The 26,022-nt window shown below is 38.0% G+C and overlaps 3 protein-coding genes and 1 long non-coding RNA gene across 10 annotated transcripts in view; 2 read left to right on the forward strand and 2 right to left on the reverse strand.

Moving 5' to 3' along the window:
- LOC116162335 (TBC1 domain family member 1) overlaps positions 1–25,617 on the forward strand; it is a 31,697-nt gene extending 6,080 nt beyond the window's left edge. Inside the window, exons 2-14 of one of the 4 annotated variants that reach the window (XM_031475947.1) lie at positions 11,726–11,920; positions 18,893–19,018; positions 19,662–19,826; positions 19,882–20,364; positions 20,408–20,525; positions 20,580–20,892; positions 21,633–21,795; positions 21,841–22,010; positions 22,055–22,284; positions 23,022–23,348; positions 23,396–23,547; positions 23,599–24,021; positions 24,614–25,617. In XM_031475947.1, the coding sequence (XP_031331807.1) occupies positions 11,726–11,920; positions 18,893–19,018; positions 19,662–19,826; positions 19,882–20,364; positions 20,408–20,525; positions 20,580–20,892; positions 21,633–21,795; positions 21,841–22,010; positions 22,055–22,284; positions 23,022–23,348; positions 23,396–23,547; positions 23,599–24,021; positions 24,614–25,510 (3,762 nt within the window). In that variant the 3' untranslated portion in view covers positions 25,511–25,617. The other 3 variants (XM_031475949.1, XM_031475950.1, XM_031475948.1) reach the window with 3 other exon arrangements.
- On the reverse strand, positions 2,775–23,455 carry LOC116162338 (glutamate receptor ionotropic, delta-2). Of its 4 annotated transcripts, none has more exons than XM_031475955.1 (8): positions 6,241–7,519; positions 5,389–5,471; positions 5,164–5,340; positions 4,759–5,095; positions 4,518–4,711; positions 4,192–4,469; positions 3,738–4,142; positions 2,775–2,895 (listed from the first exon to the last, which is right to left on the reverse strand). In XM_031475955.1, the coding sequence occupies exons 1-8, from the start codon at positions 6,338–6,340 to the stop codon at positions 2,880–2,882; spliced, it is 1,590 nt and encodes a 529-aa protein (XP_031331815.1). In that variant the 5' UTR covers positions 6,341–7,519; the 3' UTR covers positions 2,775–2,879. The 4 variants fall into 4 exon arrangements, 3 of the variants coding, with proteins under 3 accessions (XP_031331815.1, XP_031331816.1, XP_031331814.1); XR_004143533.1 differs by lacking the exons at positions 2,775–2,895; positions 3,738–4,142; positions 4,192–4,469; positions 4,518–4,711; positions 4,759–5,095 and adding exons at positions 7,993–8,273; positions 8,330–8,523; positions 8,571–8,907; positions 8,960–9,219; positions 10,420–11,309 and having other exon boundaries at positions 5,287–5,340; positions 7,390–7,945; XM_031475956.1 differs by lacking the exons at positions 2,775–2,895; positions 3,738–4,142; positions 4,192–4,469; ... (2 more) ...; positions 5,164–5,340; positions 5,389–5,471 and adding exons at positions 7,993–8,273; positions 8,330–8,523; positions 8,571–8,907; positions 8,960–9,219; positions 23,317–23,455 and having other exon boundaries at positions 5,507–7,945.
- On the reverse strand, positions 12,173–14,103 carry LOC116162339 (fasciclin-1-like). Its single transcript, XM_031475957.1, has 2 exons — positions 13,510–14,103; positions 12,173–13,152 (listed from the first exon to the last, which is right to left on the reverse strand). The coding sequence occupies exons 1-2, from the start codon at positions 14,076–14,078 to the stop codon at positions 12,198–12,200; spliced, it is 1,524 nt and encodes a 507-aa protein (XP_031331817.1). The 5' UTR covers positions 14,079–14,103; the 3' UTR covers positions 12,173–12,197.
- On the forward strand, positions 13,609–15,383 carry LOC116162342. The gene is made up of 2 exons (XR_004143536.1): positions 13,609–13,724; positions 13,803–15,383. It is a non-coding gene; the product is annotated as an uncharacterized LOC116162342 (long non-coding RNA).
- Positions 25,618–26,022: the final 405 nt, after the last annotated feature.

Here is a 26,022-nt window from a genome sequence, read left to right on the forward strand (position 1 = left end):
ATGTTCTTTGATGTGCATATCTGTGGTAATATGGTACTGTGCTGTCAGTTATGCTGGAGCCAAAATGGCACCGAAATTGATTTTATTATATCTCTGTGTTTATTAACACACAATTCATCTTGAAAACATAAGGCTAATAGCAGTCTACTTACTCTGGTCTAACGTTTAATGTCAATAACCAATTGGATTAAAAAAAAAAAGGATTATGACGTATGTACCTACTTACCCGACTTGCATTTTCTCATTGATAAACGTTTAAGTTGTCCCAACGCGTTATTTGCGTCCATTTGTGTGTTAATTAGGAAGACGTTTTCGGGAAATCTGGATATTGGATGCTTCTTATTGCCACTCATTATTGGTTTTTGAAACTGTTTGCCGCACATAATAAATAGTAAATCATAAGACAGTGTGCTATCTTCATTGATTACGATACACTTATTCTTTCTATCGATTTTAGTTAAAACTCCATTAACTTCATTTACGTAAGTTTTTAGGGTGTCCATCTGTATGTGTTGATAGTTGAAGGTGCTTCTTTGTACAAAAAATCTAGAAAGTATTTTATTTGGTTTATCGTACGAGAGTCCGTGAGGCGACACAACAGTCACGTTCGAAAAATTCGCTTTGTACAAAGTTCTTGGGCTGTGAATTAATCCCATTAAGAAAGCCAGCGCGGTGTCACTACTACCGATCACGACAATCTTAGTGTTGATTTCTATGTACCTCAAGGTGCACAAATTGATTGTAGTTAAGTAGACCGTAAATGGTGCAATCTTTTCTATCACCTTAAACTCTTGGTATGATCTGATGTTGGGAAACTCGGGTAAGTGCCTAGGCCTCAAAGGAAAGAGATAGTCGAGTATTCCGCAAAGTGGCCGGTCACGTGTTGCACTCGAGAGATCGGCAGACGATATGCGGTAAAATAACACGGTGTAATCGCTTAACCTCAAGATCTCCCTCAGAAAAAACTGCGACTGCCTCTGAAAAATTGGCGATAACACCAGATGTATCAGCAACGCCCGTCCGTCATCCTTGTGGTACTCCTCGTTGATCCACTCGTTTACGTTGTAGTGATTGTTCAAGTACTCATTTTCATTCTCTTGTCGTATTACCGCCACCCCTACGATTTTATTCTCCGAAGTCAGAAGATAGCTCTCAAAATCGTCTTCTTCACAGATTGCCGCCAAGAAGTTATCGATAAAGGTGTGCGCCACCGGAATATTTTCGATGAACTCTTGCACTTCCTCGATATCGGGCACAGCAGCCTGTCGTGTTTCTAAAGTGCTCAGGACAGAGTTTCTGTGTAGTAAATACAATTCGTGAGGATAGGTTGATGTCGCACGCGGTGCAACGCGGACGAACAAGTTGAGCAAAGGAAACGGAGGACATGTTGATGGTATAGAAAGAATGCAGTAATCTCTCTCAGGAAAGCATTCGAATGCCGCTTGTAGAAGCAAAGGAATCGTCTCGGACTCGTGATCTGGATGGGACACTGCTAACTCAAGTGTAAACGCGTTAATATCTCCGTGATAAACTGGAGTAGGTATGCGTGTAAAGGGAGGGAACTCTAAAAGAATTGTTTGAGCGCCACTTTGAAAGCGACCCATCTTACCCGGTGGAGTACATTCCTCCTCCAAGTCTACTTCGGCCTTTCTTTCCGCGAATAAATGTGCTTGGTAGTCGTTTGAGGACAGCATCATACCACTAAACGCGTTGCTTGTCTTGGAAGAGTGTGTAACGTCCGACGCCGCTTTGGTGGAAAGATCTACGGAAGGAACGTTGATAAAATAGTCTACATCGGAGTGATTCGCCTCCTGTTCGACACTCGATCCGTACGATGCCTCTGCTTCTTCAAGCTGTAATATATTAACCAGCGATGTGAGTTCTCTGGAATTGATTTAAATGTCATCACGATGAATGGGTGAGCAAACGGACGAACCTTTCAGCACCGTCCGACAACAAACCCGTAATACTAGAGGGCCGGATCAAGTCGTACACGTTGTCGTCGAGGTGCGATTTCCTTAAGCCGTAGAACGGTGCCAATTCAAATTCTTCATTCAGCAATGGTTCGTTAAGAACTTCATTAAGGCAGAGAACGGCAACAGCGTTGTCGTTATATTCGGCAACAATCAGCTGCCTACCAGAATTTTGGTGTCTCGTTATCATCTCGGCGATGTAAAACTCGCCATAGATATTTTGCAAACGCGCACTATTGGCGTAAATTAGCGGTGTCAAGTCGTCATTATCCTCTTCTACTGCTCTTCGAATTTTGTATTTGGTCACAAAGTGTTGACGTAATATCAGATATAATGTTTGCACCTTATTTGCATCATAGAAACCTAAAACGGCCTTTAAAGCTGTCTGAATTAATAGATACTATTAGACTTGACCAGCAGGAATCAGTCTGGTGCCTTTCCCATCCAGCCAACTAGTATATGTTGTGTTTGGTGGTATGACGAGAAGAATGTGCTCCACAGATGTGCACGTTAAAAAGGTGTGCCTAAGAATGGGCGACAAAAAGGTGTACGTGTACCGATTGTCCCAGCCAGCCAAATGAATCCATAGTGTGTTGTAGGGAATGCTCGCTTTTAAGTTGTAGAGATTTCGTGCCCAAGAAGTCCAATCACTCGATGGAATACTAGGTATGTTGGGACGATCGTGCAGACATATAAAAGCGACAAGTTCGTCTTGATTTCTTAGGCACACCGGCAAGAAACATGTGTCTCTGTTATACAAAAAAATATTAACTAGGTAGTCAAGAATGCTATTGTTCTTACATTAACTTTTTGCAGTCGACGTTTCCAAATAAGTTACGTGTATAATCGTCTATTAATCTTTCACAGCTGTCCGAATCTGCTACCGTGGCTCTGCACACATCCTCATCAGATACCCCCGTATCTATTTGAAAAGGAAATTTATGCTTACTATCATACGATGACGTAGACATTTTGGATTGTCAATGCCATTCTCAATTTTGTTACGTACATTTCAGGGCATGATTGACTATAGATTTTATACTTTTATTCAAAATCTATTTGCATACAAATAATTCATCTCCAAAACACGTGAAAGTTATACACAGATTGATATTACAATTCAAAAGTGACTTACAGAATCTAGTCTAATTCATAAATGTCGGGCAGGAGATCATCATTGTTTTCTATAGCTATAAGAGAAATTGTCTTTCATAGGTTCATACGTGAGGATTGGTTATTAATGAGCAATTCCAACCCTATATGCAATTTTAAATAGTAAACAAGCACACGTTAAGGTACAATACCATCAGGAACGTATAGTGCAAAAATTACCAAACTATTAAAATTTATAAGAAGGCGCCACTGATTAGTTACCGCTAATCTCAAATTGCTGAAAAAGCTTAAACTGGTGCCAAAGGCACAATACGGCGACCATTGAACCTTTCTGTGGTACGTCATAGGGTTACCTACCTACGAGCCTACCTATGTTGCAACTGTCGTCTGAACAATGCACATTATTTTGACTTCAAACTTTGTTAAATTGTTGAGTGCGCTTGTAATTTGTGTCTTAATTTATACGGTGAACCGTTAAGGTTCTTTTTTAATATTGAAGATATCACAGCCATAAGGACTACTGAAAACATTGTTCATCGACTTTTAAAGGCTTGTTAAAAAATATCCATATATAAACTTAAAAATTATTATGGTGATCAAATCCACACTTCACCTGTGCAAGGAAGTGTGAAGGTGATTTATTGAGCGTACTGAATCAAAATAGATGGTCGTGGTCCAACGTTTCTGCCTTGATGCGTTGGCTCGACCCAATAGTCGTTTCCGTTAGGTTTTTCTCCATTTGTGTGATTATACTGCGCATCGAAGAGTGTATGGTAAGCCGGCGGTAAAGTCGGCGAGGTGCTCTGGAATGGCGATCTTGGTTTTTCCTCCCTTACGTAAAGTTGCGAGCGGCAGATTAAACCGAAGAGGAATTCGAGAACGAAGGAGAGAAAAGATAATCCGTAGCCGGTGCTGATCACGTAATACGTTAGGAGGAAATCGGTGTTGCGAAGCTGTCTTTCGATACTCTTTAAGTCGAGCGGGCAAACGGGAGCTTTTGGGAGTCCAAATCTTACCTTGTATTTCACGCATCCCCCTTCCATCAGATGTAATATTCTGAAATAGTGAACTAAGTGAAAAGATAAGAACTAAGAATGTTGTTTACATGTGGTCAAATAGACGTTTGAATTTGAAGTCCTTTTTGTATAGGAATACTCTTTCTCGTGCTAAAACTGGCCACGTCGTTATGACGTAAACGCACCGTAGAGATTCGAGCAAATCTTCGCTTGCCCTTACCAACCATTCTCGATACATGATGTGATCCACTTGAGGCTTTTCTCCGAGGTATAAATAGTCTTTCTTCATAACAATGTCGTAAACGATACTGTCTCTGCTTTCGTAGACGTAGTGGCCTTTCGATCCTTTTAGTGCATCCTTTAGAACCTATGAACGCATTCTAATTTTTATGCGTCGACGAAATGAAATACGTACATTGTCGGCAGCTTCTTCGATCGTGTTACCACGATCTGTTACCCAAGTGTAACCCTTATCTCCGATGTCTTCCGGTTTAGCCACAGGTAGAGTGAAGACGGATAGGGTTAGAAATGCCGTCAGATTTGCCGTATAGAACGCTGTCAGAACAGTTATAAATATCCACCAGGTTGCAAAAATGAGCCTGGTTGAATCTAAAATTAAGTCGTGTATGTTACCGACGACGGTGGAAAAATATTACCTGCTGATGGTAGCATGGTGGAACCTTGCTTTACGATTGCGCCGTACACGAACCATAAGGCCGAAAAGATGTGGGAAGGCAAGTTTTGTTCTCCCGGGCATAGCTTTTTATGAAGGAAAATGAAGAAGCTCACTACTGGTGCCATACCTAGCAGAAATATCAAAATTAGGATCCATACTTCGAAGGTAAAGGGTGCCAGCAATCCAGAACCAGTGGCCGATTGTATGGGACGTTTCATGAATACGACCCATTCACCTACGTCCAATGTCGGCGAATAGTCCACGAAGTGGTTGTATGCGTCAATTTTCGGTAAAAAAGCAGCTGCGATGTCGGCTTTCTGAAAATGTTTTAGCTTACGATCGATACGGCTTAAAAGAAAATGAAAACTGTTTCTAATTCGATTACCTGGTCACCCATTAAACCAAATACGCCAGCCGTTTTATTTCCCAAAACGATATCTGGAGGTACTGTGACTGTATAATTGAATGGGTATCGATCCTGTATGTACTTGATAAATTCAAACGCAATGCCTTTTCCGATCCATTTCCCATTCTCCCATTCGGCGTAGTTTAATGGTGGATTCTAAAACTTGAATATTCTCTTCAAATTGTATGCGTATATTCAACGTACCTGGGTGGTGGCAATTGTTAAATGCTGTCCTACGAGGTCTCGTCCCAATGCATTTATAACAATTTTATCATCGGCAAGGTTTGCTAAATAAGGATTGCAGGTTTTATTAAGAAGCGAAAACATGGTTGAAAAGCTTGTTATGTAACCGTGCGCGCCTGTCTGTCTGTTTGTGCAATAACGCGAGAATGGATAGAGGTTTTTTGAATTTTGTTTTCTACAATGGATTGGTTCGACCAGTCTCTTCAGTTTGTATAGAGTCGAGTATAGAGTATTACATACAGGATTTGATATGAATCAAAAATTATTGAGAAGAAACAGAACAGGGAGCTTACTGATTAAACTTTCGTCTAGAATTAGACGTTACCTAGTCCATTTCTAAAAAAATAAGTAATCTTTATGCGAGTAGAACGAATATTAAATCATGTCAAAGCATTTATTTCCAATCTCTAATTCTTGAATTGAAATGAATTATTATGTACCTTTTTATTTTCATTTTTTTAACAGGAAACAAAAGATGCAAAAGAAAGGACAATTTGTCAATATTATTGTCATAGGCATTGAAAAGTTTAACAATGAATAAAAATCATGATTTTACCTACTACTTGCATATAGTGAGTCGTGACATTCGTTGAAAAAGAGCCCATAATGTTTTGCTTTACAAATTCCAGATTTATAAATTGTTTTTCAAATTCTAAAACTGTTTATATTTCCCTATCTAAACTTCTCTCTAGCTCTCCAATAGAAAGTGCTAACTGAATATAAACAATATACAAAACAAGCAATCAGACCCTTCAATTCTATGCCGGGTTGCAGTTATTATAGTAAAAATGAAACAATTAATAAGCATCTTACGTGGAGTAAATTCATAGCGATTGTCAACAGTTGGTGCATTTTTCAGATCGTCACAGGTGTTTCCTGGACAAATAGTTTTCAATATGTTGTTTAATGCCATTATTTTTTCAACACACTGTATTAAACACCAGAACACCTTTAGCAATTCTAGAACAACACTTTGCTTTAACGAAAACCCCCCAATGGACTGTCCCCCGCTTTACTGTATATCTATTATATCTAAAACAAATGCGTTGGGGTGCGCAGGATAATAAGTATTTCTCCACCAACCTGAGTCCACCACAACGGAGAACGCGATTATTTACCTATATGTACATACGTATTTTTTGTATTGTGACATACGAAGTGCCCTATTTATCCTCCTAAGCAAATATTTGCTCGTCAATAAATAACTTACGTCGGTTATGCTCTGGACTTGTAACGAGATTCTTAGTATAAATGGATTTTTATGATGTCCGTTAACTTTACACATTGACCATTGATGTTTGTTAATTATAACATGGAATAAAATGCATAATTTTCGTGAATACCTACTTTCAACACAAAATTTGTTTTATAAAGTTGAGAGATAAAGTCTAGCATCCCCAAATAAGTAACTACAGTTTTATTTAGTTCATCTAAACAAAGTATCTTCAGCGCCAAGAGGATTTTAATTTTAATTCTATTCATTTCTTCTCTCGTGGAAACTATGTAGATTCTACATGTTTATAGTTTTCCATGTCCTAGAACCGTTTTAAATTTTAATAACGGAGGTAATTCGTTTTGATGCGTTAGAAAGTTGGAAAGCACCATAATTGGACTCCCCACATGAAATTATTTACTTATAAATTAATATCTACAAATTAAAAAAATGCTATTATTGCATTACTTCCTAAAAACCTGTGAACAATCCATAGATATGTTCCGACATCTGTCCGTCTGTACATCCCATAACTCGGCCTTTATAGATCAATCGAACTTAAAACGTAAGATTGTTCCTAATGAGCCTATTGTAAAACTAACAAACATTATCTCTTATAATGCGGGTCAATTTCAGTATTATGTATGCTACATACTATATGATTCGCGTAGGATCTTTTGATGTCATAGTTGTAGCAACATGCGTTCATATTGATAGGTAGGTATGTTAGGGAAAGCGATGAAACTTACCATATTTGAGCAGGTTTTTATGTTCACTCCAAACTAAATAAAACTGTGCGACTTTTGTATTCATAGAAGTTTGGTGCGCCACCGAATTAAAAGATGAAAAAAAAAATGTCGAAGAAGAGCAACTGTTTAATGCGTGTATTGGAACATCATAGCGGATGTAGCTCGCACGGGTACAATTTCCTTGCCACGATCCGAAGGTACAACCCAGTATTCTCTCCCATTTATATTTTCCTTCTGACCGAACGGGTAGTTAAATGGTTCCTGAAATAAGGTATGGTATGGAGGGGGAAGGGGTGGCATGCTTGTCAAATCATCGTTTTCGACTGCCTTGGCCTTTTTCAGTTTCTTTTTGTACTGATAACCAATCAGCGACTCTACAAGGAAAGATAACAAAGATGATCCAAATCCGCAGGAAATAATGTAATATGTTAGAAGAAAATCGGTATTTCGTAGTTGTCGCTCTATCGATTTTAGGTTGAGGGGACAAATTGACGCCTTTGGTAAATGTTCTTGCATCTTAAACTTCACTACTCCGCTCTCGACCAAATGTGACAATCTACAAGTGGGATGAGTGCATCGAGCGACTAGCTATGAAAAACTTACATTTTATCAAAGAGGGGTTTGTATTTGAAATTCTTTTTGTAAGCAAAGGCCCTCTCGATAGTTAATATTGGCCACTTCGTTATAACAAAGACACACCGCTCAGATTCCGGAACGTCTTTCTTTGTTCGATTCATGTAGTCATTATACAACATATCCTCCAGAATTAGTCTATCGTTAATATATAGATAATTTTGAACCCTCACATAGTCCTCCATGATAACCTTTGCATCCCTATCGTTTTTGTAGATTGGTATCGAATTGTGCAAAGGTTTCTGCAAGACCTAGTTACACGAGAATGATATCTGAATCGTATGTCGCGACACATCACTATACTTACGTCATCCATGGCCCATTGAATTACTCCGCCATCGTCTGCAATCCAACTGTACTTTTTCGCGCCGATGTCTTCCGCTTTCGAGACTGGTAGTGTAAACATGGAAATGGTTAAAAAAGCGGTTAAATTAGCTGTGTAGAAGGCGGTCAGTATTGTTATAAAAATCCACCACACCGCAAAGAGTAACCTGGTCGAGTCTGTAAAACAAGGCGAATTACGATCCTACGTACAGGAGAGTCTTTACCTGCAGTTGGGTACATGGTCGAGCCTTGTTTTATAATCGCTCCATAAACGAACCAGACGCATTCGAATAGACTGTGCGTAAGATTCTGTTCTCCCGGACAAAGCTTTTTGTGCCAGAGTATTAGGAGCGACACTATCGGACCCATGGAGATTAGTGATATCAAAATTAAGATCCAAACGTCAGAGGTAAAGGGTGCCAGTAATCCTGAACCGGTTGCGGACTCGCTTGGCCGTTTCATTAACAACATCCATTCTCCAAGATCTAAGATTGGGGAATAGTCCAATGCAGTGTCCACTCCAGGAAGTATCGGCACGAATGCTACTGCTATATCGGCACGCTACGAAAGCTACATATTACTCGACGTGGACCATTTGAATTCTGCTACTTACGCCTTCGCCGAGTTCTCTGATAATACTTGCGTTCTTGTTTCCCAAACCTTGATCTTTGTACAGAGTTACAGTGTAATTAAATTCGTATTGCTCTTTGATGTAGTGAAGTAAATCGAAAGCTGCCCCTTTCCCAACCAACTGTCCGTTACTATCCTCTACTACGTAGTGTAGTGGCTTGTTTTGTGTAGTTACAATCGTTATGTGTTCGTCTCGAAGCATCTTTCCTAACTTTCGAATTTCACCCTTCTTCGTCTCTGGGTCTAGAACATGAAGGTTTAACGTACATTTTACAGCTACTTCACACGAAACGTTTTAGTGACGATACAGATTGCCTTAGTGGAGTGCGGAGTCAATCGTATTAATTCAAACCGACGGCTAGCTCGCTTTAATAATTTATGTTATTTCAATTTGCTCAGTAAAATTGGAAAACTGATCCCTTCCGTCTGCGACCACCTTGATTAAAAGCATCCAGTTTCAAAAATTGTACGAAATAATGCGTGGCCAGGCTCTATTTGTAACATCAACAATCTCTTTAACTGACAAAAATTACAACACGGAAACGGAATGTCACTTTCTTCTTTCGTTACACAACAAGTGACAATTTATAATTTACATATTTGACTCATTTAGATGACTTATATGAAAACTGGAAAACTGGACTAACTTCTCATAACCGAGCCAGTACACTAATTTTATCTAATTACAGTGGAAAAATGTTGCTTGCTGGTTGCATAAATTCTAGTTTCGTTCCACTTCATTTTAGATATTAGGGATGTAATTATCAAACCACCCTTATTTTTCCGTGTAGAATCTTTTCCGTGTAGAATCCATTCTTGAACATTTTCAGAACTGAGAGCTTTGATATAAATTTCTTGAGTTGTTTAAATTGGTAAGGTCATATGCAAGTAAACTCCTATTTTGTTTGACATACAAAAGGCAATTTAGTTTGCTAACAAAATTTGAAATAGAATTTGTATATGCGTTGCGTCCGATGCGCGCTTTTTCAGTGAACATAGATATATCTTCGCCTTGGCGGAAACCCCACCCGCTTAAAAATAAAGATCAAAAATAAAATAAAATAATAAATTAACTACATAATTTAACCAAAATCATTAATTGCTACTCAAAAGCCATTCAGATATTTTTTAATTTCGAAGTCTTCTTTCCCTTTTTAAATTAAAAATTGTTTAGGAAAATATGAAAAATATGATACCAAAGATATTCGTCTATCGCAAACGGTACATTTTATGGGCGATTCTTAAAGTAAGCTTTTTCGCACAACTTCTCAGCATAGTTCTAATATGGCTCATTACAAAAAAAATATAGAATGCTTTGGAAAAAATTATAGTTCTTGGAATTTCGCGTATATTGTAGGAAATGTTACAAACAGTGTGACGCGAAATATAGCGAACAATTTGCTAATTTCAAAATTGGGGAAATTTAGTTAAAAAAAATCTCACCATTTCCTTCTGGAATTAAATCCATATATTCATCTCCAAAATTATACAGTTTAGGCAAGTCGTTGCACATTTTTGCTAATCCGTTGGTCATTTTGGTTGTTTGCACTACACGTTGCCACGAAGTTTTTACTTGAATTCTTTTCAAACTCTACTATTAAACTACAGCCCCAGTCATATGTGTCAGCATTAAAATGCGTTATTAAATGCTAATATGTACAGATGCGCAGGATAATAGCCGTTAACTACCCCATGCCATCATAACAAAAGAATAACATCAAACATTTATTCACTACCTACGTAGGTATTGTCGTATTTGGATTTCAAAGCTGTAGTTAAAATCTTATCAGTTTGAATAAACGTTTTATTATCACGTCACCATTAAAAATCGTTTTCCATATTTTTATAGTATTTTAAGGGACGGGGAACATTTTTAAGTTAATGGGAATCGATTTATTGCGATATTATACGCAGTTTTAGTTAGACTAGAAAAGTAATTTAAAATTTGCAATTCATTCGTGTAAGAAAATCGTATTCCCTCAAGAATAAAACGACTTACTGGGTCGGAAAAAGTATAGCAAGTCGGTGTGAAAATGACTATTTCGTTCACAGTCTCTAAATGCAACTGTACTTTTTGTTTTCTCATGTGGTTTTGTCCATTTGAAAACCAGAAGCACGCGTGCGTTTTGCTTTTCCCTTATTAGTATGGCATAAAAGAGGGTAAAGTTGCGCAATTAAATAGCATAGGTACGATGATCTATGGCACACAAAAAACCAAAAGTTGGAAACTGTTGGTTTCAACAGGACGGTGCATCCACGTACAACGCTCTAATCGTGCCAGAATACGTATTGTACTATCTGACAAATTTTTCATTTTCCAAGAAAAGTTTAAGTGTTTAATTGCGGAAATTTTCCCTAATTTGACCATCATCGTATTTTCTATGGTTTATGAGGTGCACATGATAGACATTCTTATTTTGGATTCAGTGTATAGTTAGATGTTTCCGTTTTTTGCATGCCCGTAGAGTAGCGGATGCCTCTTTTTACACATCGTAACGAAGTAGAAAATGTATACACAAAACGATCTGATATTATAAAATGGACATATAAACAACGACACAATTAGTTACACGCATGGGAAACATTATGGTAAATAATAAGGTTTGCGATTGTTATATGTATCTGCTGTCAATATCATTTTAGGAAATGACGACTAAAAGCCTTGGAATTATAATTATGGATACATTTGTCGTTGTTTTTCTTAAGAATCCGTACTGACAAATATGTTCACCGGCTCTTTTAATTCTAGGTCAGCTTGGGTGTTGAAGATGGCGTTCTTCAGGCGTACAATTCGGATTTCGAGCTACAATTCTCACATCACGTCCAAAATATGTCAAGATTCTCACAGGCAGACATAGATCCGTGCACTTTCCTCTATTTAGTGCGCGACGATGGGGAACAACTGTTGTACTGCTACCTTTTCCAAGCATTGAAGGCCTCTGATGTAAGTACGAATTTGCGTTGGACTTTAACTTATTGTTACAAATCATCTCTTTACAATATGATGCATGCCGAGGGTAAATGGATGGGTATTCTTTAACTACACTCTCTCTCTCTCCCCCACACACACTCCTTCACTGCCTTCTTTTGGCACAATGACACATCTTATGCACGAATCTCATAGCTAATCAATAGGTAAGTAAAAACTGGACACCGACGCTGTGACCTTCAGCAATGGCAGAAATAGAAAAATAAGTGCAATCAGTCTTTTATTCGCAATATTACAATGTAATACGCATGAGTATGTTTAAAAACTTAAGGGGATTCGTATCACTGGGATCGTCCGTGATGTCCGATACGTGCAGGTCTTCCTCGTTGACAAATAAATCGTCAATGATGTGAATGATTCCGTTGCTGCACAGGTAGTTTGCTCGATGTACTGGTATAAATTTATTCCTCCAGTAGATGGTATACTGTCCGTCAACCTCTAATACACCGACTCGTAATATACCCCCACGGGTCGGTAAGTTCACATTTGCCGTGTTGGTGTGGTTGGTCCTCCTCCAAAAGTCTTCCATGCTATACGAGACGTTCGACGTCACAAGATGGCGGTTTAATATCGATCTACCGTACTTTAATACAAATTGATCAAAGTATGTACGATTGAGCCCCAGGAAATTTTGTAGGTTTCTCCACGCTTTGTCGCGCGGTATAAAGTAAGTCATGAGTTGGTCGCTCTGTAGCACTTTGTTGAACTGCGTGAGCTCGCCTAAAGTGTAGGAGTAGTTTAGAAAGATGTCCGTCATAACCTTATCCATAATGCTCAGATACGGAAATATCGTGAGCTTGCGATCAAAAACCACTAACGGTCGTTTTATGAGATGTACCACGCCATTTTTGACCGGAATATTCGGTATGACGATTTCTGTTATAATTTCTCCAGTCGGGTGGTTTGCGTCTTCGATTAACGTGTGGCTTTTGATAAACAGTTTACCTTCGCTCCTCGATAGTAAAATTACAACGTAGAGATCGTCACCAGCGGCTAGAGTTTCGAAGGGCAAGTCTTTAGGTGCGGGTCGAGTAAATAGCACACGTTTTGGTATAATATGTGCGGCAAGCACGTTGACGTCAAACAGTTGCTGGCGATAGTCTGTAAAACCCTCATCTACTGGGATGAAAAAGGTACAACCATCACACCCTTTCAGGATGTTCTCTTGTCGATGTATCAGGACCTTCCTGTAAAGATCATTATGTTACCAGTTAGTTTATGCTATTGTATAGTAATGTTGGTAAATGTTTATTGGCAATTTAAGTTCCTAAGTACGATGGTCCACTTCTTACATAATGTGTAATTTACGTCAAATTATCGGACGTTTCATGCTCTTATACATCTACGGTACTGCTTAAACAATTTCTAATATTTGAGTGCCTTCAGAAACATCTTTTTGGGTTGTAATGATGGATGGAGATGGATTTTTAGGAAAGTGAATGAGTGTGAGTAAATCGAGATACATAGTAGGTATGGCTATCCTGATGCCGTACTTACGAATCTAATTCCGATTCAGCTGACCAATTAAATTACTCACGTCATACCTGTAAAAAATATCTACTTTGTGGTGTCCTAAATCCCACAGTTTAGTGCGCGAGAGTAGCTCGAATGCTGTAGGATTTTCGACTCCAAGCGCCGCTCGTCTCACAATCGGATTTAAAACCTCATCGATTACATGCAGAACTTGCGATTTGCTTGGAACATTGTTATTTTCGGAGCGATAGTCGGAGAGGTCGGGTATAATTCGCGCATTATTCACGTAAGTTTCGTCCTCTAGTTTCGTTATCCAAACAGGGGGATTCTCCTCTGCGACGGTTGTTAGAAATCCATCTTCCAGATCCTTGGTCTCCTTGGCGTACCATACCATATGATAATTGATGACATCGTTCAACTGTCTACCGGAATACCATTCGAAGGCCTCGTTCGTTGGGGCGAAAACAGTCAACTCGCCATATTGAAGATTAAGTTTCGACGATCGATTACTTTCGATTAGGGCTAGAAACTGACCAAGTTTTGGCGTCTGGCGTATCTTCTGATAAACGGTCGGCTTCCAAGACTTTGCGTAAGCGAGAGCCCGACAGAGTAATATTAAGCACAATAGTTTAATGAACATAATTTAAGTGAGCACTAACGAGTTTATCTAAACTATGTAAAAGTTTAAGAAGGCGTTAAAGGTTATCGTTTCAATCATTGCGTTAAAACACACGATTTTAGTGTTGATGTTGTTATTTATGTAAATGTAAAATATCTACTAAGTGAAGTTAAAATTTTATATCAAAAAAATGAGAACGAATTCATTAAAAAACCTATGAGACAAATTTAAATGTGACAATGTCCAATTATTTTAGCGGCAACTCAATTAGCACGTTTTATGTGCTGAATGTTTTATGAGGTGTTTTAATATTCTGCTCTATTCTAAGATTTTCTTAATTATAATTTACACCCTTCTGTGTTGCTTTGGTCTCAAATGACCACCTGGCATGGCATAACAAGGAAACGTCCCGAATGTGCTTTTCATATGATTGACTTTAACAAAGTTAAAGAAAACACCAAGAAGGTTACCGTTAGCGACCCAATAGGAGTTGTACCCCCAAGGAAAAGCACTGATTGACTCGTGTACTAGACGCCACCGAAGGGCTGACTTATACGCAGCTACCACCAACCACTTGAGTTGAGCAAGTCTTTGCTTTCCTACACAAGCTCCTGAGGCTGGGAATTTGGCTCTAGTTCATCGGTTACGCGAGTACAAAACAGACCTCAGCTCAGGCCAGGTACCCATAAATGAAGAGGGGTGTTTAGTAGGTACTAACTTGGGCAATCAAATGGTATAGACCTACCTCGAAGATCGCCGCTTCACCTTACGCACCGACAGTCGAGCCCTGCAATGGATAGACCGGACAAAGGACGACAGAAGCAAAGTGACAGTGTGGGCGATGCTGATGCAAAAATGCACGTTCTCATTCGAAAACTGCGCCATGGACCATCAGAATTAACTAGCCGAGCGCTTGTCCCGTAACCCAGAAGCAATAGGTACCACACACAACTGGGTCCACCACCTGTATTTTTATGATAGTTTTATTGTTGAATTAGAATAATAATAATAATAATAATAATAATGTTTATTTCCAATGAACATCATATAGTACAAAAGGAAAAAGAAAAAGTACATTCAGATTGGAAAAAGGACCACATTCAGTGCGAAAATTACCAACAAATCACCTTAGGTCTAAATTTGTTTAGGTCTCATTAACGTTATTCCCTGAATAATTTCATGTAGGTACGAGTAAGTACACGAAATTGTTGATACACCCATTTTTGGTTGTACCTAGGGATTAATTTAAATTTCTAAATTTGTAAAATGACCGGATGTTCGCATACATATTGCTCTGTACGTTTGACAATAAAGACTGTTTGCGAATGTGCGAGTTTTTGGCCTGCATTTATTTTGGCACGGTTCTGTTTTTCTGGTTAGCAATGGATGACCTTCTCTCCGCCGACGTGTTATACATTATTAACTATACATAGCGCCCTACGTGAGAAAAATGCCATCTGTTGAAACAGGTAGGTAAGTACATAATTATTATTGGGTGCGCACGGACGTACCCAGTGTTAGGCGAACTGAAAGTGTGAGACAGACAGCTTGGCAGCATTCTTTTCGGACACAAAATGTACATTTTTGTTTAATCGTCGGATCGATAAAACTTTGTTGACTTTATACCTACCCAACCCAAATACATATTTTAGTTTATGTAGTTTGTCCTTTCTTGAAGGGATTTCTGTAATGGAAAGGCAATTACTTCCCCTAACGTATTGATTTTCACTTATACTCGGAAGGCATGTATTTATTTAAACAAAGCAATTTATTCGAATGAAGCTGGAAACTTACAACCAAAGATTATCGTAAAAAGCGAGAGGAACCGATCATAAGATGCTGGAAGAATAATGATCTCGTTCCTTAATGGCGCATTCGAAGCGCACGAAACTGGAAACTTAATGTTCTGTGTTCATAAAAAATTACATGTTCTAGATACGAAAAGTAACTCAAGTCGAATTGCATTCCATTTAAGCCGTTTCTTGGGGAGCTGTGTACTCCACTTTTCCAGCAAAATAATGTACACGTTCGTCTCAATTATACCCCGACTGGAAGAGGCCAGTGTTCGGCTTTTATATCAGTCCTCCCTCCCGACTTTTCGCCTATTGAGACCATAAAAAAAAATTAAAAAGCGTCATCTTTTATTTTTCTCGATCAAGTTGCCAAAGCCTTCTTGGTGTAGCATTTTCCATGTCACACAATGATACACTATGCGATAAAAAAAAAGAGTTGGTGTCGAGTCACCTTTGGAATTTTTGTTTACATGGGAAATTGAACTTCCAAAGACGACCCAGCGCCAGCCGCTACTCATTTTTAAGTTCTACCTTAGAATTCGAAAAGTAAGAAAAGTAAATATATCAATTTTGGCATATGGAGTGATGGAGTGATTTTGTGATTAGGAAAATCGTTTGGTTGCTAAACCAACTAGGCGGACCTGAGATGTGTTATGTGTAACATTTGGCGTACAGTCAATGTTAATTATTCCGAAGGGACTAAATTGGAATATCTAAATGCGACATATTTTCGCCCTCTTCGCGACTGCTGAGTCCTGACAAAACGATTTGTAAGTGGTTTCAGTAAAACATGTAGTGACTTTCCCTTCGAGAAAAAGTTTCACTATATTGATCTCGAACCCCACGTCCACCACCTACTACCAACAGGTGAACTTTGTTATCGATTGGCGTTAATCTACGCGTTTGTTAGGATAAACAATTACTTTCTGCAGAATAAAATGAATGACTAGAACGGCGATTAAAATAGCCGTCTAAAACGTTTGCCAAGGAAGTTACTTTTGATATTCTAGCGAAAAATGTTGCGGTTAGTAGTCAAAGAGAGGGTGGAGAAGGGAGTACGTGACAATTAAGTGCAATTAGTTTGCGTGTCCGATGGGGGTTGAAAAAAAGGGGTCGCGAGTAAATCTGGTGACCTGAATGTCGTCATGATAATAAAATTCAGGCGGTTTTGGTCATTTGCCTTTATTTCGCAACTAAAGAGCGGCCTTCGATTTTGTAGATTTTTTAAATACTATAGTGTGTGAAACATAAAAATTTTACCGTAATTAAATTTAGAAAATTGTTATGAGGCGTGCGCCGCAGTTATTTATAGACTAAAGTGTTAAAACGCAGCTTGTATGTTATCGTCGTATTTTCCATTGTAGTAAGTCCGTTTTGTGTTAATTAATTATGTTGGAAACAGAGAACCCGTTAATTTAGTGTGTATAGGTCGTGTTTTTCAATTTCGTTTTCAATTGAATGCAGAAATACCTCCAAGGGCTCGCGTTTCACCATCTTTACCCTGCCATCATCAGGTCACTGTCAAATAATGCGGCTATGTTACGTTAATGACATATATATTAATCGTCTCGGTGCCAAATTGTCTTGTTTTTAATATGCCGTTCGCATGCCCCATAAAATGTCGGTACCATTTCATTCATATTTCCGTTTCATAGCAAAAAATCGTGTTTATAAACATTTTAAATACATGCGGGTAGGTATATTAAGGGTCCAGCTCATTACAATGGTAAAAATTAAAAAAAACAATTGACAGTCGCATTTTTTTCTAATGGAACACCCACTATACGATACGTTGCTCTAAAGTCAAAAATAAGGAAGCTATTGAAAATTTTTATATTTCACCAACGTGGCTGTGATTCAGAAATATTTGTTTATTGCAAACTGACAAATAAGAGAAATATCTATTGACGACTTTATTGATTGTTTATTTTAAATCATCTGATAATAACCAGCTTTGAATCAAAGTTGTCAATAGCTTCCTTATTTTTGACTTTAGAACAATCTGACATAACAACTTTTGTTGAACTAATGAGGGCGTTGCGTTTTTGTCGATATTTTGAGAATGGACTGTCAATTGTTTTTCTGTTTTCACCTAGTATTCAGTGTAACTAAAATCTTGTATCTATTATAATTAGCAAGTTGGCAATAGACCCGACTTAAGTTTGAAGACCCTGTACGTACACCTAATGCCTGTATTGTGGGGTAACTATTTTCTTTGCTCTTTCCTTTTCACTGTAACTTTAGGTATATACACACGGGAAGCACAGTAATTGCTGTGGGTTACAAACAGTAAAACAAAACGCCAATTAAACACAATAATATATTAAAAGATCGAACGCATAATTTCAAACAGCAAAGCCTGCAAAGCTGTCGTCATCGGCTAACAATAATTGAAAGATAACATACAAATACGCGCAATTCGTTAATGTAATTTTGATGTTAAAGTAGAAAATTAATTAATCTAGGAACCAAAAAGTGAAATGAAGCATACATATTTTGAATTTAGTTAAGCAACAAAGTCCTTAGGGGCACACATTTTGGTATCACAAGGGTAAAAAAATAAGTCATATCTTGTAAATCAGTTTCAAATTTACGCATAAAAAGGTCAGATATAAATGGAGCGCTATTATACATATTTACTCATTGTTGTTCCATCGCCTTGTCAAAAGAATTTACCATTAATTTGGAAAAGGGTTTGAAATTATATACCTATCATTCCATTTCATGCTCGATTTTAAATGTAGGTAACTGTTATGTGGACGTCATAATGAAAAATCTTGCCTTCAATCATATTAATTGTAAGTTAAAATTAGATTTCGACGACTACTTTTCTATTAATTGATGTTAGTTCAGTATATCGGCTTGACAGAATCGGTTCATTTTAACAAACACTTCGCTTGTACTAACAGATGAATCACGTGCCATTTCGATACAGCCCTTATATATCCTCACAGAGTGATGCGTCCTATTTTCGCAAAGCTGTATGTGCAATTCCCGCCGCGACGTGCAAGGTGCCATTGATCAACATTTCACTTTTTGCAGGTTGCTGATTTATATCAACAAATGAAGGACAACCAAAATACAACACCAACGAAATCCTTAAGCAGCGCTAGCAGTTTGACGTCACTTAGCATAGACATTTCTCCTAGCTCCAGTAATTTCATTGAGGTAAGACGCTAGGACAATAAGTTCCACCATTGAATCAAAACACTAGCTATTTTATTCAATGGTTCCACATACAGGACATGCAGAATGCTTCTATTACAAGGGGAATTTCTTTGATATATCTTTACTAATTGGCATAATCCATTCACTTACAACAATAATGTTCAAGGCAATAGGAGTGACGACAAACTTAATGCTTTCAAACGCATTTTGATTAGCTTAAATTCATCTTCACTAATTGTAGTGATTTTATTTTATGTTTGAATTTATATTTTTGGGAAAATACATTACCTATATACATACCTACATACAGGATATGTTTTTTCTAATATATTGATAATGGGAAAATAATTACAGCTTTAGGGTTCAAGATGAATGTCCTTTCTGTTTTTTTTTTTTGGTTTTTTAAAAGTAAACAGTACCTAAATATGTCCCAAAAACAATTTTTCTAAATTTGATTCGATGTCCATGTCGTTTTTTTAACGCCCCGATTTTATTTCAGAGGATGTATATTTTTATAATTTTTTTCAATTTCGGAACGAGATTGAACTCTCATAGTCCCCCTTGGTTAAACGATTGTATCACTTGATACCTATACTTAGTATTTATTCAGTATAAGTAATTCTAATGAATTCTTTAATTATAGGTGTTGTATATTGGTAAAATAAAAGTGTGGAACAAAAAGGTACCTGACACATTTATCGACGATGCACTTGAGAAATTTAAAGCGCACGATGAAGAGATTCGAAGTAGATTACATGGTTCGCCTGAAACAATGCGCGGTGACGGTTTACAGAGACGATCTTCAATTGTAAGTGTATACTATTTGATATTCATATTGTTACCGCCGATATCAATTCTTTAAGGATTCTAATTACAACAGCACAAACGTAACAGAGACCACCAAGTTTCCACCAAATCTTATACGTTCGTCAACGCTATCTTCCATATCGGTCAAAAGTCCGGAAATTGCAGAAATGCCATTGTCCGAAACACCAGATAAGCCATCGCTACCGCTTGGTGTAACCGAATGTCAAGAATCTCCCGAGGAAATCTGTGATAATGTCAGTCCTAATCCTCTTTGTCATATAAAACGTGTTAAATTTAAAACTAGAAGCTTCTCAGAAAATTCCATGGCGGATGACATCCCGACTACTGCAGATTCAAGCGAAAATGCTGCACATCCTCATGAGAATGAGGCAACCTCGGCTAAGTATTCGATGAAATTCGACGATCATAATCGCACCATGGTGTTGCAAGTTGGCCGAGGTGACTTACGACTTATCAGTCCTGATCGAAAACTAGTTCTGCTTCATAAGCAAAATCGTGATATCACAACGTGTGCCAAGGTATAAAATAATTGTTAACGTCGTGTAATCATTACAGTTTTAGGGGATACTTAATCCGACACATTTCGGCTTTATCTGTCGCGAAGTTAACACGGCCAACGCATACATTGGGTACGTTTTTAAGTGCGATTCACTGTCGGTTGCTAATGAGGCTGTCGGAGGTATGTCCTCTGTACTTATGAGTCCGTAGTTATTACTAATCCGCGACTTTGTAGCAATCTCACAAGCTTTGACAAATGCGGATTACAAGTATATTCGTCCAGTGATTACCTCGTGCGAACACTGTCCAATGGTGTGGTATCACAAGTTGTGCGCAGAAATCGAGCATTTGACCGACAGAAAGACTCACGGTGCTATTTTACGTAAATTAGAAACGCTAGAAGAGGAGGAGCAAACTATTATTCTTACCAAATTTCGAGGTGCCGAAACCGATTCTCTTCGAGAACAAAACGAGTTTCTCATGATGCTGTTACGTGCCCATTGTGAGATGAAGCAGGGGCGTCATGTACACGACACCGCGGAAAATAGGTTTGTACCTTTTTTTAATTACGAACGTAATTGTTACTTATAGTATACTAGCGGTAGGTATAACAGCAATTCTTGAAAGATACGCATTTTGTGATACCAAGGTGCCATTTGGTACAGCTGTTCCTTAGAAATATTTAGACGATTTGGCCTGAAGAACACGTGACATTTCCGTGTGGCTAGATTTTAGAGGGGTGGGGGTGATTAATCGTAAAATTTTTGAAATAACTAAATATAGCCTATAGAGAGGAGAATCTGGGTGTCAATTGCGCATGATTTTAATCCGAGGAATCCAATGGTAGCGCCAGAAATGTATTCTGGATAGGAAAAGTCCGTCAAAAGCCGCAATATCCTACGGGCATCGAAAGTGCATGAGAGGCTTCACTACCACACTTTCTGATGACGTCACGCGCTATGAAAACAATATATTCCAAAGTTTTAAAAACAGGGTGCCCATTTTTGACTATTAGAAAATTGAGTTTTATTTAACTATTTTGAGAACTAGCAGAATTGGGCCAAAGGTGCTTTCATAATGGAATTTGGTACTGACAGTTTGATCATTTAGATAGCAATTTATTTGACCAGTAAGTAATATCGATTCATGTTTCAAATGTGTATGAGATTTAGATAAAGCCGCTGGTAGTTTGCGGTATTATCAGCAGTTTCACTTTGATGCATGAAAGGACTTTAGTTTATGTCCCTACATTATTACTTTCTATGAATAATAAATGGTTCGTTTTCAGGTCTGAATTTTTGAATCAGTATTTGGGAGGAAGCACGATATTCACCAAGGCAAGGAGAACGCTCACAAACTCATTCGATAATCTTCTTAAACGTAAAGCGTCTCGAGAGGATATATCAAGCGTACTTAAAGATATGTCTCTGCCCATTCACTCGCTGAGTAGGGTAAGTCTTATGGTGTGAAAGCAAAAAATAGTGCTGCGCTTTTAGGAGGCCTCTCCTCATGTGAGTGATGACTCCGATGGTTTTCGTTCGCGATCATCAACTATTGGCTCGGTAAATGATCTCAAGGATCGTTTGAGTGTGAAGGATAGCAAAATTTTGGTGTCACCTGAACGGCACCTAGCTGACAAAACCCTTAAGTCGCCAATGATGGATATGTAAGTTAGCAAACATGACCTTCAAAATTGATGCCGTTTTTTAGATTCTTTAAAGTTGGTAGTAGTCCCAAGTTGACTGTGCCTGAAGAAGGTTCACCTAAGCTAGACACTGGGTCGTGGCGACAGGCGATGTTTAAAAGAGTCATAACTCCTAGCAAGCAAGAGATTTGTTTGAAGAAACGTAGCAAGGAGGAACTACGAATGTTGTGGAAGAAGTCCATACATCAAGCAATTCTTCTTGTTCGTATGGAAAAAGAAAATGCCAAGCTTAAAGGTGATTAGTAGTAAAATCTTGGCCATCTAATAAATAGTGTTTATATTTGCCAAACCTTAAACTAAATTTATTGATTCACATAAGGAGGTTTAGTTCATGCTGTTGTTATATTAGTACAGTAAAATCACGATTAACCGTGTGCTGTTTATCTGGGCAGCGGATTATCCGTGCCGTGATTTTTGGTAATTGAAATTACATGTTTGAAATTTACGCACATGCGCCAGAAGATTAAAACTGTGAAGAAAATGTGATTTTCCTCTTTAGTGAGGAGAGTAAAAAACAATTGCTGCATTCATCTTTAGTAATGACATTTAAACTTGAAACACCCTAGATTGCTATGTGTCAAACTTCATTATTGCATACGATAATTTTTCATTTCATGTTTAATCTCCAAATGTAATTTATGGTGTTTGAAATTCGAAATTTAAGCCTTTTCTTTTTAAAAGAAATCTCTTTCTAGGACTTTTTAATACCATTCTAGGTCTTTGCCAGAGCTGTGTATCTACTTCCAACTCCTTCTAGTTCTGGCACAGACATAGAACTATCTCATAATCTCTAAATAACTAACGAGTTTATGGAAGGCGTTTAACAAGTCCAAAATGCGCTATAACGCCCTACAAGGCTCTGAGAAACCTAAAAGACTATCACTATCCAAAGCTCTATGGGTGGTTAGGCCACCTTGAGCTTTCCATATTTGACAAACAATCAGAAAACTACAATTAATTCATTGTTTCTAGCTAAGCAAGAGGAAAATGCAGTGAGAAGGATCAAATTGGAGTATGATGAATTGAAGTTGAATCAGCGTGAAGTGATCGAGGTTTGGGATATGATCACTAATAAGGAGACAAGGGTCACAGTTAAAACCGATAATCAGCTATTACTTCAAGCGATTCGGAGGGGAATTCCACGTAGTAAAAGAGGTGAAGTGTGGCATTTTCTCGCAGAACATTACTGCGTTAACATTGCTCCGATAGACACAAACAAATTTCCCAACTATAATATACAATATGAAAGTTTGCTGAAGCAACTTACCTCTCATCAACATGCAATTTTGATCGATTTAGGTATAGATACGACTCCATTTTGGGTATGCTACTTGCATTTGTTTTAGGGCGCACGTTTCCATCTCACTCGTACTACAGTAGTTCATTAGGTCCAGGCCAGTTGGCTTTGTTCAACTTATTGAAAGCATATTCTTTGTTGGATCCCGAAGTCGGATATTGCCAGGGCTTGAGTTTTGTCGCAGGAGTTTTGCTCCTACATGTGAGTGTGTCAAATACAGAATGCACTAACAAACTAACCTTGCCATTTCAGATGGAAGAATCACAGGCGTTCTTCCTGCTTCGTCACTTAATGTTTAGAAGGGGACTTCGAAATCAGTATTTACCAGATATGATCGGATTGCAGGTGAAATTGTATCAACTATCAAGATTGGTACGCGATCAACTACCCGATTTATATCAACATTTTGACTTTTACGAAGTTGCGCCCACTTTATATGCGGCGCCTTGGCTTTTAACGCTTTTTGCTTCTCAGTTTCCATTAGGATTCGTCACTAGGGTATTCGATTTTCTTTTCCTAGAAAATACAGATGTGATATTTCGAGTCGCACTCGCATTACTTTTGTTACACAAGGAGGAATTACTGATGTGCGACAGTTTTGAGGAAATCATGAATTACTTAAAATTAAAGTTACCAGCAATCGACAAGATTATGTTAGAAAAAGTTATGAAGGAGGTAAGTTTAGTCAATTTGAAACAATCAGTAAAAATGAATGATAGGGAAGTTTAAATTCAATACATTGATGCACAAATAATTATGACCAAACGGTTCCATCAATGATTAGTAAGTACTTAAAACATTTCACTCACTAGAATAACAGAGAACAAGTACCAAACCGAAAGTTCGTCGCCGTAGTCGTTGACAATAGGCGAGGCTGTTACCTATTAAGCAGTTGGTAAAATTTTAACCGAATTAATCTCAAAATGTACAAGATTTCCTTTTTCTTCACTTGGCAGTTAAATCCATCACAAAATTTTACTATTGTACTTACTTGCCATTTACAAATCAATTCGACGCCCCCTAAAACACAGCAAATTTTTGTACAGCATTGTCAATGAGCACCTTGATACATACCTACCTGCAGATATATGGGTCCGTATAGGTGTTACATTGGTATGAAAGGTAAAGCTGCTTTAACCAATCAATCGATTTACCTACGCCCTAATCAAAAGATTACTTTCTTTTCGTAAACGAAATGCGATTATTTCCTAAATTTGCTTTTTAGACAAACTGGTTTTCTTTATTTTCAATGACTGTCTTTTTCTAGGTGGTCAGCTCTGACATATCGAAACAACTAAACGAATACCTGGTGGAGTATCAGGTACTTCAGGAGGAGCTAGCATCTGTTCAACCTCAAGTCGAGGCCTTACAAAAAATGGAAGCTCAAAATAAGACACTTACCGAACAGAATGGAGCACTAATGGCACAGTTAGAACTTACACTTGGTAACATACAGCGCTTGGAAAAGAATCGTTCCGCTCAGCAAGCGTCAATAAACAGACTGGAGGTGCAAAACCGTGGCCTTGAAGTGACTATTACAACGCTTGGCGCTTTTATTCATTCAGTGATCGAGCAAAAGATTGACGTGGATATTCCCGATGACGTCCGTCGAATCTTATCTCAGCTAACTTTCGCAGAAGAGCGCAGGAATGAGAAAAACAATGGAATGCGCATTATCAAATCGCCCCAAGATAAAATGATTAAATCACTGAGCACAGGCAGAATCATCTCGAAAGATCTGAGAGTTCAAGAGTCAGATATTTTACGTTCAAATAGCTTAACGGCCCGATCACGTGCACCATTCTCTTTGAGCTCACTTAACCAGATCAAACCCCTGGTTGACATTAAAATTCAAGATTGTCTCGGCAATGACGCTCATAAATTAAAAAGCACTTCCGACTGCACCGACATTAACAAGTACAATTTCCTTAAAATGGACGAAAAATCTGTTAGTTTACCACTTTGTGAAAAATTACCCGTTTATGGTAATAAAACATCACCTACAAGTTCGATCGACAGTGGTATCGGAACACCCCTAACTCCAAGCGCTCATCCGCTGAGTAATTGTGATGTACAGTTTACATTTAACGGCACAAGAGAATTGCTAAACAAGACCTTGAAGTCTACAGCAAGAAAATCGAGCACAGATTTATCAAGTAAATAAGTTTCTTTTTATCAATGTGATGGTATTACGATATTAATAATTTTTATGTAGCTAATGTATATAACCTTAAAGAAATGTAGTAAATGTGAATTAAGATTTATAATAATTTTGCTGTCACAGTTTCTTGTCTATTAGCATATATTGCCTCTCTGGCAATGTCAATTTTAGTTGATTTTATACACTGTTTCCAAGATACGGATGTCTACCACGGGGATCACCGAAACCATAGACCATACGATGGTCAAATTAGGGGAAACTTGGGCAATTAAACAGTTACTGTCGTGCCTTAAAGAAATCCAGCACATTTTGATTACTTCCGAAGATATGCCACAGAAACAGAACAGTGCCAATTTCGTTTTTACTTTTTTCTGATGTTACTTGAACAGATACAAAAAGTTAAAGAGCACTTTCTCATTGCCACTTTTAGAGCTCTACAAGATAGCAATTTTCAATACAACTTGTGGTTTCGGAGAAATCATCAACTTTTTTGTTTCCGTACATTGTGTAGCATT

The sequence above is a fragment of the Photinus pyralis genome, unplaced genomic scaffold (assembly GCF_008802855.1).
Source record: "Photinus pyralis isolate 1611_PpyrPB1 unplaced genomic scaffold, Ppyr1.3 Ppyr1.4_LG10, whole genome shotgun sequence".
NCBI lineage: Eukaryota > Metazoa > Arthropoda > Insecta > Coleoptera > Lampyridae > Photinus > Photinus pyralis.

What these genes read in the sequence shown, in the direction of transcription:
- LOC116162338 (XM_031475954.1), bottom strand. Translation starts at nt 10,510, where the DNA reads ATGACCAACGGATTAGCAAAAATGTGCAACGACTTGCCTAAACTGTAT. An exon ending in TTTAATTCCAGAAGGAAATG is followed by an intron (nt 9,220 to 10,419) that starts GTGAGATTTTTT and finishes TTCATGTTCTAG; the next exon opens with ACCCAGAGACGAAGAAGGGT. An exon ending in GACCATGTACCCAACTGCAG is followed by an intron (nt 8,524 to 8,570) that starts GTAAAGACTCTC and finishes CTTGTTTTACAG; the next exon opens with ACTCGACCAGGTTACTCTTT.
- LOC116162339 (XM_031475957.1), bottom strand. Translation starts at nt 14,078, where the DNA reads ATGTTCATTAAACTATTGTGCTTAATATTACTCTGTCGGGCTCTCGCT. An exon ending in AAAGTAGATATTTTTTACAG is followed by an intron (nt 13,153 to 13,509) that starts GTATGACGTGAG and finishes TGATCTTTACAG; the next exon opens with GAAGGTCCTGATACATCGAC.